The sequence below is a fragment of the Chiloscyllium plagiosum genome, chromosome 15 (assembly GCF_004010195.1).
Source record: "Chiloscyllium plagiosum isolate BGI_BamShark_2017 chromosome 15, ASM401019v2, whole genome shotgun sequence".
Classification (NCBI taxonomy): Eukaryota; Metazoa; Chordata; class Chondrichthyes; order Orectolobiformes; family Hemiscylliidae; genus Chiloscyllium; species Chiloscyllium plagiosum.
The window spans coordinates 5854899-5866460 of record NC_057724.1 but is presented as its reverse complement, the minus strand read 5'-3'; the positions used below and the strand labels follow the sequence as shown (position 1 = coordinate 5866460).

Sequence of the window (11562 nt, the reverse complement as noted above, 5' to 3'; positions counted from 1 at the left end):
GGTCTACCTAAAGTACATGGACTGCAACAGTTTAAGAAAGCAGCTTACCACCATCTTCCTTCAGTATGGGCAATGAATGCTGGTCTAGCCAGTGATGCCCATAGCAAAGCTAACTGCAGTCATGGTTATTTCATTAAAAAAATGCAACATCTAGCTCAAGCATATCAAGATCCCACATATGCAACTGACTTATCGGGTACAATGTTTGCATTGTTGTTGAGGGATAGGTGTTGGTTAACAAAGTGAGAGAATCCCTCTTCAAGTGATACTTAGGATAGTGTCCAATCTCTGCCTGCGTACAAACAGAGTCTCGTTTTAACACTTCATGTGAAAGATGCTACCTCAGAATGGTGGTGCAATCTCTCATACCATGTTGTTAGCCTAGATTGTGCTGAGGCCCCAAAATATCGAGTCCCCCACTTATGCAGGACATCTTTTGCTCCCACAATTCCCATTCAGGGGGTCACAATAACTTTGAAACCTCAAAATGAGGTCACAGTGGGGAACAAAGTTTTGGAAACACTGACAGTGTTTAGGGAAGAATTCAATCAGAAGACAAAATATAGAGAGTTAAAATATTTTATTTGTTCCAAATAGATAAATATTTAAAATTTACAAAATATACAAGTAGACAGGTCTCCAGATTTGAAGCAGGAATCAGATGATGTTAAGATTGCTGGTTGCCTCCAGTGTGCTATTGAACTTATGTTGCTTTCAAGATGACTGACAGGAAATTTGCAACGACATAAACAATTGAATCGATTTGCAATGCAACCTCCTTCCTGTACAGCTCGGTTGCCTGCAAAAGGCAGTGACGTCCTATAAATAGTTCCGCTAGCTCGATTTCTGTCAACTTTGCAAGCGAGTGTTGAAGCATGTGAGGCCAAGCATGTCCAAGGCAGCATCTGGTCAGCAAGACCTCTTCACGCATTGTGATTTCTTGTGAAGCAGGAGCTGGTTGGTTCATCTCTTACTTACATCATCTCTGTAACAAGGAAAAAAAAACTTTGCACGTTGCAGCAGAACAAGCAAAAACTCAGAGGTGAAGGCAGCTCATTGCAGGCTATATTGGTTAATTGCAATGTGAAAATGTAATTGATATCAAAAATGACAGTAGCGTTTGAAAACATGTACACAGCCCTTGCAAGGCTACATTACAATTCCAGTCTAAAAGGCTGTTTGTGTCTTCAGAATGATGTTGTAAGGCAGGATTTCATCATATCAGGTTAAATAAGTCAAAATAGTTGCAACCCCACCTAATACTTTCATGCATGCATATGATGAGACTGTGAGATAATGAGCAGTTGTGCAGCATCTTCAAACCCCCACAGGTAATTAAGGTGATCGCCTAAACTCATGATTTTTAATAGCAAATTAGTGAAAGTATTCAAAGCCACAGCTTGAGGGTTTTGTTATCTTGATCAGCATTTGCAGTTGAATGCCTTAGAATCTGAGGGAGGGGAAGGAGGGAGTGCTAGTGAGAATAGAACCCAGATCGTCCATTATTGTGCCTGCAAACTAGAGTTCATGTCCGAAACAAGGACTTACATTTTTGTAGCACCTTTCACAACCATAGGTGCCAGAGTGTTTTCAGGCCATTGAATATTTGAAGTGTAATCAGATTTATAATACCGAAAACAGGGCTATCAGCTGTCCACAAACCGTGATAAGATTGGTTGATTGACCTGCACACCAGAAAGAACTCCTGAGTTCAGAGCTCTTCACTCCACAGTGCCATGGCAGAGAAAAGGAGGAGATTTCTCCCCAGGGTCCTGATCAACATTTATCTCTTAGTCCAGGTCAGAGTGGTGCTGGAAAAGGTCAGCAGGTCAGGCAGCATCCGAGGAGCAGGAAAATAGACGTTTACGGCAAAAGCCCTTCATCACGAATGAGGCTTTATCTCTTAAATCAACATCACTAAAACAGATTATCTCATTATTAATCACAGTGCTGTTTATAGCAGCTTGCTGTGTGCAAATTGGTCGCGGAGGTTTCCTGAATTGCAAACTGACCTCACTTTTAAAAAAGACTTAGTTGGCCAGAGGTTTTAACTAAAATGTTTTAAGTGCCCTTTGGTTGCTTAGAAATGTTCATTTCTTTTTATTCCAAGAAAACAAATAGGATTATTTACCTGTTGAAAAGTATTTTAATTTGTAGCTGAGATAAAGATGCTATGGGATGTAAGGTTAACTAAACTTGCAGTGGCGGTTCTGAAGGGCTGAGTCCAGTTTGTTAAAGTCCAGAACAATTTGTGGGAAGCTTGATAAAGTTAAATATTGGTGATCAGCAAAAAAAGAGTTGTTTTTCATTTTTCAGGAGGGTAATGCAACACATTGGTTTCCTGTGGATTGCCTGCCTAGCCTGAAATGTTGCTTAAATCTTTCTGTGAATTGGTTATTTGAGACTGCCTGGTGAATTACAATCTGCAATTGTCAGAGGATTGTCGCAATCTGAATATTGTGATCAAGGAGACATCATTGGTGGCTGGATAGTCACTTTGTTGCTCTTTTCCTGGGGATGTGAAAATTGGCTTCTGACAACTATGAACATCATGGCTCCATGGATGGGTCTTAATTTGGAAATCAGCTACTTTGTTCTCCATTACCATGCAATTCTTACAATTGTTCGTATATGAATGGCATAATGTTCAAGGCTGTGGCCAAGTGCTGGAAAGTAGGATTATTGTAGGTCAGTACAGACTCAATGGGCTGAAGGGTCTCTATGCTTTGAATCTATGACTCTATGATACAATGAGTCAGGAGTCACTGCTTTTGATTGGAGCTGAACTGCATTGAATCATAGAATCCCTATGGTGTGCAAGCAGGCCATTTGGCCGATCGAATCCACACTGATCCTCTGAAAAGCATCCAACGCAGACCGATCCTCTATCCTTGCATTCCCTAGCCTGCACATCTCTGGATATTATGGGCAATTTAGCGTGGTCAATCCACCTAACCTGCACATCTTTGGGCTGTGGGAGGAAACCAGAACACCCGGAGGAAACCCACACAGACACAGGAGGGGAGCATGCAAACTCCACACAGACAGTTGGCTGAGTCTGGAATCAAATTGGGTCCCTGATACTGTGAGGCACCAGTGCCAATCACTGAACCATGCTGTTGACAAGCAAAACTTGTGACATAGTCCCAAATACAAGGCTGGTTTGCTAACTTAAAAATCAGTCATGTGTTGCAACAAGATAACGTGTCCAAATTGGAGAGTAACTGAATAATCAGTTGGGCAGCTGAAAATACGAATGGGAGGCGACAGCATCTCAGTCTGAAAATGATTGCCTATTGCTTACTTAGAAAATGCTTCTTTACCTGCAGTGCGGATTTGAAAGACAATTCTCTAGAGATCTCCTGACAAACATTATGTACCTGCCAAAGTTTGGTCAAGGTCCGCGATAAAATCCTCCAGATCCCTCGTGTCTCCAAGTTTGGCTTAAGGGAGAGAACAAAATCAAAGTATTTAATGTACATGGTGAAAATAGTCAAAAATAGCAACAGCAGTAAGAGGATATTCAGCCCAATTCCCAGGACCATACTAACCCACCAGCATCATTAGGCATATTGTCTTTACGAATATATATATGGAGCAGGAGAAGACCATTGGCTCTCATACCTTTCTACAGTTTAATAAGATTGTGACTAATCTGACCGTAACCTTCAATCCTTCTCCAGAGCAATGAGAGGTGAGCAATAAATGCTGGTCAGCCAGTTCCCCAAGTGAATAAAAAAAGTCCACATTTCCATGTATCTCTGATAACCTTTCCCCCACTTGCTTGACAAGGATCTATTCACCTCTGCCTGAAAATATATTCAAATATTCTGCCTCCTTTTCATCAAGAGTGTTCCAACAAAGTGACCCTCTGTTGGAAAAAAAGAAATTGACTCAGCATTAAATAGTGACCCCCTAGTTCTGGATTTTCCCACAAAAAGTAATATTCTTCCCATATCTACTCTGTCAAGACCCCTCAGGATCTTATGCATTTCAATCAAGTCACTTTTTATTCTTCTAACTGCAGTGGCTAGAAACAGATTCTGTCCAATCTTGCATCATTAACCAACCTGCTCATTCCAGACATTAGTCTGGTAAACCTTCTCTGAACTACTTTGAATGTATTTGCAACTTTCCCTGACCAATACTGTACACAGTATTCTTGATGCAGTCTCATCAGTGCCCTATAGAATTGAAGCCTTACTTCCCTACTCCTGTATTTAATTCTTCTCCCGATTAATAATATTCTACTTACTTTGGTAACCACTTGCTGTGGCTGCATAGTAGCCACTTGCAGCTCATAAACGAGGACACCCAGATCCTTCTGCATCTCAGTTCTACTATATCTCACCAGATAAATAAAATGCTTCTTTTCTCTTCTCTCTGACAAAATGGACAATTTCATATTTTCCCACATGTTACTCTATTTGCCTCATCCATTAGTAGAAAGTTGCAATTTCAATGGCTATTTCAGAATTATATATACCTTAGGGTCCTGCCTTTGGACCAGTATATAAATAAAGCCCAGCCTGTAACTGTCATTTTGAACTCACTATGTGGCAAGTATTTCCACCCACGCACAGTGACCACTCTGATTTGACCTTGTCTGAGAGGTTCCAAGACCTCTGAGAGCCGCAGAGGGTAATGTCCTCAGGCATAACATGCAAACTCTACTTCCTTGTCCTCTTAGTCCCCAGGGAGATCAGTCCCAGTTAAATAAATCCCAAATGTACAGAGTTTTATTCAAATGTCTATAAGTGTCTTACTCATGGACTCACTGGCCTTTCATAAATTCAAAAGGTATACATTTGGATTATCCGCCCTTTCCTGCAAAGTTGCAGCAGCTCCAAGGAATTTCCAAGGAAATAGCAAATTCGAAGGCTAAAAGCCTCCAATTTACAGTGATTCCTCATTTGAAATATGTCCATGGATACTAGCAATCATTTTTGCAAATGAATAGTAATTGCGAATGATCAAAGACATTAAATATCATGTGTGTGCAGCAACATCACAGCTAAGTTTGATCCCAGCCTCATTCTATACTTTTGAGAGAGAGCACTGTGATTAGCAGCAGTTTCATTCACAAACTACAAAAGTGTATTTTCTGCTCAATGATAAATCTCTTGTATCTAATTGAATAGTTTGGTCACTTATTCATTACCCCCATTGGAAATAGTCAGTTTCTACATACTCCATCTGATCACCCATAAATTTTTAAACAGCTTTATGAAATCATCCGCTAATCCCTGCTTTTCACAAAACCAGTCCTTTGGATCAGTCTTGATGCTGGTCTTCACACTCCTTAAGGGATGTTAATGAGTAAAGTTGACGGCATTATTAAAGCACACAGTGTCCTTTAACTGTTAAAGACTTGCCATCAACTCTGAGTACTCTCTCCTGCCTGTATATTTGTTTTGCTATACTATATTGACAAGCTTACTTTGAAGGAATTTTTTCTACATCCTTTTCCATGTCTCCATTACTTGTTTGTATACCAATACCCAACATTTTATTTTACTCATTATTGGAATTTTACATTTCTCAGATTATAATTTGCCATGTTTGGGCTCAATTGAATAATTTATCTGAATCCTTAACAGCCACATTCTATTTCCTTGCCTTTTCTATAGGAGGCCTCAGTTCATTATCTGTAGATATTTTCAAATTAACCTGCCCAGAAATATTGTAATACAAATTCTTAATAATAAATGTGACAACATTAAACTAGACAGACTGTATTGAGAAGAATTGCACTGAGGGAATGATCTCAGCCAAGGTTGTGGTATGATTTAACACAGTTGGCACATCCCCTGTAGTGAATGAGCATTGTCAGGATTTCAGTTCTGATTAGCTTTACCCCTACAGTGACAAGCAATCCGTGGTCAAGGTCAAATTCAGCTTTGATACCTGTAACACTAAAAGCCTAACTCACTGTTAAAGCTCTGGCATGAATGGGATACTGGAAATTACTTACAGCCAACTGTTGGCAGGAGCTGGTCTCTGCAGGAGGGATGAGGAGGAAACTGGAACAGGACTGAGGTGGAGTTCATTGATTCAGTAACTAATAAAATTTGTATCTGGATGAATGTGTGAACATAATGCTATAATATCCCTGGCATCCCTTTGAAAGGTCTGTTTCCAGTACTGGAATATCCCATAACCTGGAACTGAACTAATAAGATCCCTAAGATTGGCTTACTGGGTAGCAATCAGACCAAGTAGATCTCCGAACCAATTGGTCTCAAATCTAAAGTTGATCACTCATCTGCTATTTTCAAACTTAATCATTGTACCAAAAGTTTAATCCTGGTTTATTAATCTCTCATTCTGTACCAAGATATCTCACAATCATACTTGTAAAATAATGGTCAAAATTGATTTGACAATTCAGAAAGGGAATGACAAATGTAACCAACTTACTCCTTCACACCACCCCACCACTATCACTAAGCAGTACAAAACATGCATGTAGACCTTCAAACACTTTGGACTCAATCATTTCTCTCGTCAATGCTTGGCAATCTCAAGCTGACTAGCGACTCTTAATAGCCTAGCCCTATTTTACGAAGCCCACTGTAAAGGTCCAATATAGGCATGCTTCTGATGTAATGATCAGTACTAACAGGACACATCATATAGTCCAAGATGCAAAGCGGATGGACAAGAATAAGGGTGATCGATAATAGGGCTGGTATTTTATAAAGGGGTATGATAGATTGAGTTACTCTCCATTGCTACCTCCACAATGAAGGTAAAAGGAAATGAAAACAGAAACAAGTGAGATCCTGTTTCATCTTCGAATAATAAGAAATGAGGAAGAGGTGGGAACTTTGAAGATGAAAAATATGGACATGAGAAGAGAGAGAAGCTCTTTTGTGAAGCAGGTAGGGAAAATAAGAAAAAAAAAATCAGCTGAGATGGAAAATAAGGATATACATCATAGATATGTAAATCCACTGCTGAATGAAAAAGACTGGTTGGTGGTGGTGGGGGTGCGGGCGGCAGTGAAGGAGAGAAATATTGTTACAAAGATATGGATCTTGAACCCAAGGCACTGCAAAGGCATGAATTTCATATTACTTTATACACTAAATCTGCTCAACCCATATCCCGAGGCTGGGGAATTCCCTCCACAACTGTAAGTAACATCACAATGACTGAAAGAGCGTGCCAGCAAATGTACAATTGTAGTTTGGAGTGACTCGGGGGATGAAACACAGTATCAGTCATGAGCCTGGACTGAAAGTTCCTGATCTTCACAGGTATCTGGACATTGCTGCTACCCTGGCAGAAATGCCAAGAGCAAAAAAATTAGAAATACAAATTATTTACTTCTTACCTTTGGATGAAGTTGTTTCCACAGAGTTCAGTTTTTCAATACTACAGTTCAAACTGCTCGCAGAAGATGAGCCTGTACCTGTCAGTAATAAAATTAGACATCTGAGAGCATTGCTTTGATCTGCTGTTTGCCTGAAATCATTTTAGACAAATTACAGACATCAGAGGCCAGCTTTCACTTCACACATCAGACCTAGTGGAATCTGTTCTGTGAAAGATCCAGAGTGAGAGGTTTGTCTTTACTCTGCGCATTCTGAAACTTTCAACTCAAGATATTTGCTCCCAATCCTACTCAGAAAACATTAAGCAGTGATACACTGTATTGGTAGTAATGGATCTTGCTGTGTGCACCATTAATTAATTTGGTTCCCCAAATTACAAACAGTATTGGCTGTGAAGTGCTTTGAGATATCTTGAGGTCTTATAAGCAGTATCTTGCATGACTAGAATTAAAGTGTAAATGACTCATTCTTGACTAATGAACTGTGACCATTTACATGAAGTGATACTGCAAAGAAGCACTCTGAAGTCAGCCAAAAATTACATGTGGCTTTCCCCCTTTTCCAGGAGAGGAAGAGAAACTAAACACCGCGCTTAGGAATTGCTTTGTCATGGCGGTTTAGTTCAGGCAGATGACACCAAGGATCTGGCATTCATCCCTGACAAATCAAAGTGTACATTTTCCAATCCGATTTCCGATCAAGTTGGCAAATTGTCTTTAGAAATGCAGAAGATTGTTAAACATTAGGCAGGTTGCACATCGCAAGTAGAGTCCAAAGATAATCAGATGGGTTCAGATAGACTGGTGCAGTGAAAGGGTAGGGCAATAAACAAAATTTGGGTGAAGATTTGTAGCTCGGGTGCTCGTTGTTGTGGTTCTGTTCGCCAAGCTGGAAATTTTTGTTGCAAACGTTTCATCCCCTGTCTAGGTGACATCCTCAGTGCTTGGGAGCCTCCTGTGAAGCGCTTCTGTGGTGTTTCCTCCGGCATTTATAGTGGCCTGTCCCTGCCGCTTCCGGTTGTCAGTTTCAGCTATCCGCTGTAGTGGCAGGTATATTGGGTCCAGTTCTATGTGTTTGTTGATGGAGTTTGTGGATTAGTGCCATGCTTCTAGGAATTCCCTGGCTGTTCTTTGTTTGGCTTGCCCTATAATGGTAGTGTTGTCCCAGTCAAATTCATGTTGCTTGTCGTCTGCGTGTGTGGCTACTAAGGATACCTGGTCGTGTCGTTTCGTGGCTATCCTACCATTATAGGGCAAGCCAAACAAAGAACAGCCAGGGAATTCCTAGAGGCATGGCATTCATCCACAAACTCCATCAACAAACACATCGACCTGGACCCAATATACCGGCCATTACAGCGGACAGCTGAAACTGACAACCGGAAGCGGCAGGGACAGACCACTATAAATGCCGGAGGAAACACCACAGAAGCGCTTCACAGGAGGCTCCCAAGCACTGAGGATGTCACCTAGACAGGGGACGAAACGTTTGCAACAAAAATTTCCAGCTCGGCGAACAGAACCACAGCAATAAACAAAAGCTTCCATATTCAAAGGGTAATTTTATTGTCGACTTATTGAAGGAAAACCCTTGAGTTTAGATGGGTTTTTGTTTAATACAGTAAGTTCAATGAGGAGTGAAATATAAAACCAAAGTTGCACCCAATTCTGTCAATTCTTTCATGATTGGGAAAATCACAGTTGCACCCACATGATTGGAATAGTGAGTACATTCTTCATCCAGCTAGTTCAATTGGAGGTTTATCAGCAAACGACACTCCCATGCATGGAAGGAAAATTTCTGGGCTTCTCTCAACTGAGAGAGACAGTGACATGGGATGGGTTACTTCAACACCCTAAGTCATGTTATCACTATCAAAATGAATCCCAAGAAAAATGACTTGTTTTATCTTAGCAACGTTCACTACCTCAGGATACTCAAAAACACTTTGCACTAATGAAATACTCATGGTAGTCCTTGTTGTAGGTTGAGACATGCAGACGTCAATTTACACAGAGCAAGCTCTCATAGGGACCTACATGATAATGAGCAGAGACTCTGTTTTGGAGAAAGCAAAACACTGTGGATGCTGAAAACATGAAACAAACAGAATGCTGATAAAACTCAGCAGGTCTGGCAGCATTAGCAGAAAGATAAACAGAGTTAACGTTTTGAATCTTGTCTGGCTGTTATAGAGTCATACAGCTGCATGGAAACTGTCCAGTTCTTGAGAACTATTCTGAAGAAGTCGTATGACAAAACATTAACTCTGTTTCTCTCTCCTCACTGATGCTGGTAGACCTGCTGACTTTCTCCAGCATTTTCAGTGTTTATTTTGTTTTTAGAGAAAGTGGTTGAAGGATAAGCATTGGCCAGAAGGCCAGGGAAAACCATTCTGTTATTCTTTGAAAACTGCTGTGAAATCTTTTATATCCACTGGAGTACGCAGATGAGGCATTGCTTTATGCAACACGGCAATCACATTTGTGAAGCTTCAAAAGGTATGGGTGCTATTGTATAAAACCCATTGTGATAAAAATATTATTTTCTGTCATAAGAGATTAAGGTTTCAATGGACAGAAAATATTGAGACAGATTGGAGCTCATAACAGGGTTAGTGTAAATGTCTATCTCAACCCAATGGCAGGGTGTAAATTTTAACACAAATAGAAACCTAATCCTATCTGAATGAATAAACACCATTAATGTACATTTTAGGAACTATTACCTCAGTAATATCTTCAAAGTGCTTAGTTGCGTTGGACTGCAATAAATAAAAGGCAATATTTCCCAGAATAAAAACCACAAACAAAAAAGATTTAAGCTAATTTAAATTCCTGCAGCCAAGTCAAATGCCGTGGTCTAGATCATAGGGCTGATCTCTCATTAGAGAGACAACTTCTGGTCATTTAACCTGGGGGTCACCATACTTCCGAAAGAGGAAGGACCATTCTCCGAAGCCGCTCTGATGCAGTGACCTGAGCCACCTTCCACTTCATCTGGAGGCCTAAGATGGACCATTTCCACAGGGACAGCATGTGCAAAACTCTGGATAAAGAGGGAGTGAAAACATACCCAATGTCGCTCTCATTCTGCTGGCCATCTTTGTGTGTGGCTGGATCAAGCTGTGCATAGACCCGCAAACACAAGTGTCTCTACATATAAGGGTTCTACCTGTCCCTGGTGTTACAAAGGATGGGACTGTCCTTGTTGCTGCAGAGTGCAACAAGTAGTTGGACCGTTCCATATTGCCTCCACTTTATCGAGACATTTACAAAGAAAAACACCATTGACTATAGGTCCATCAGGAAGTGACCAGCACATAGACTTTGAAATCCTGAGCAAAAAGGTGAGGGTGGATCCTGCCAGGTTATTCCCTGAGCAGACTATCAAAGTCATTTGGCAGAATGCCTCATTGCCAGAACTTTTCAACAAGCACCAAGACATTGCTTGGCTGGGGGTGAGAAAGAAACTACCTGGGAGATACTTTACACTCATTCTCTGTGCCACCGCATGCTACCCTCAAAGCAGCTGTAGGAGGGTTGAGATGTCACACACCTACTGCTGGAATGGGCCTTTGCAAAGGCAGTCTGGAGGAAGATGGAATGGGTTTTGTCGAGATTCAGCCCAAGCCGCTCCACGATGCGGAACTCTGCTCTCCAGTCGGTTCATTGGGATTCACACAGAGACAAACATCAACTGCACCTGGACGACTATCATCCCGGTGAAAGACACTCGTTAATCTGCCCAAAACATGTTGGTCTTCCAGAACATAGAGATGACCTTGACCGACTGGCACACTCCAAGGTCCAGGACTACATGCTGAGGTATGTACTAAAGCTTGGAGCACTCCTGCCAAGAAACAGTGGGGAAAGACCACTGTCTGAAGAGTTTTTTCTGAAGGTAAATGGGGGTTCCTTCAGTTATCGGACCCACCTGGTGCCTCAAATGCATGTAAATATAATCTTGTATATATAAGAGATGTCTTTGGTATTTATTTAGATCGAGTCAAATTCGAATGTTTGTTCATTGCCTTGATATGCTACTGTACAGAACTGAACTGCATTTGTGACTAAGTATATTTGCAAAACTATTTATGAATAAAGTGTGTTTTGGAAATGAAAAATAAGAGGGGTTGAGAAGGAAAGTCCTTGATGCAGAGACCTCAGCCAGTGGGGGGATTGAATCTTGGTCGAGGACATAGGATCATTGAATCCCTACA

At 40.9% G+C, this 11562-nt stretch overlaps 1 protein-coding gene across 1 annotated transcript in view; it reads right to left on the bottom strand.

Moving 5' to 3' along the window:
• Positions 1 to 563: 563 nt before the first annotated feature.
• The window catches only part of LOC122557069 (regulator of cell cycle RGCC-like), a 17014-nt gene continuing 6015 nt past the window's right edge, over positions 564 to 11562 (bottom strand). The window contains exons 3-5 of the mRNA XM_043704346.1: positions 7340 to 7417; positions 3381 to 3443; positions 564 to 985 (exon numbers count right to left, since the gene is read on the bottom strand). Of these exons, the coding sequence (XP_043560281.1) occupies positions 975 to 985; positions 3381 to 3443; positions 7340 to 7417 (152 nt within the window). The 3' untranslated portion in view covers positions 564 to 974. The remainder of the gene's footprint in view (positions 986 to 3380; positions 3444 to 7339; positions 7418 to 11562) is intronic.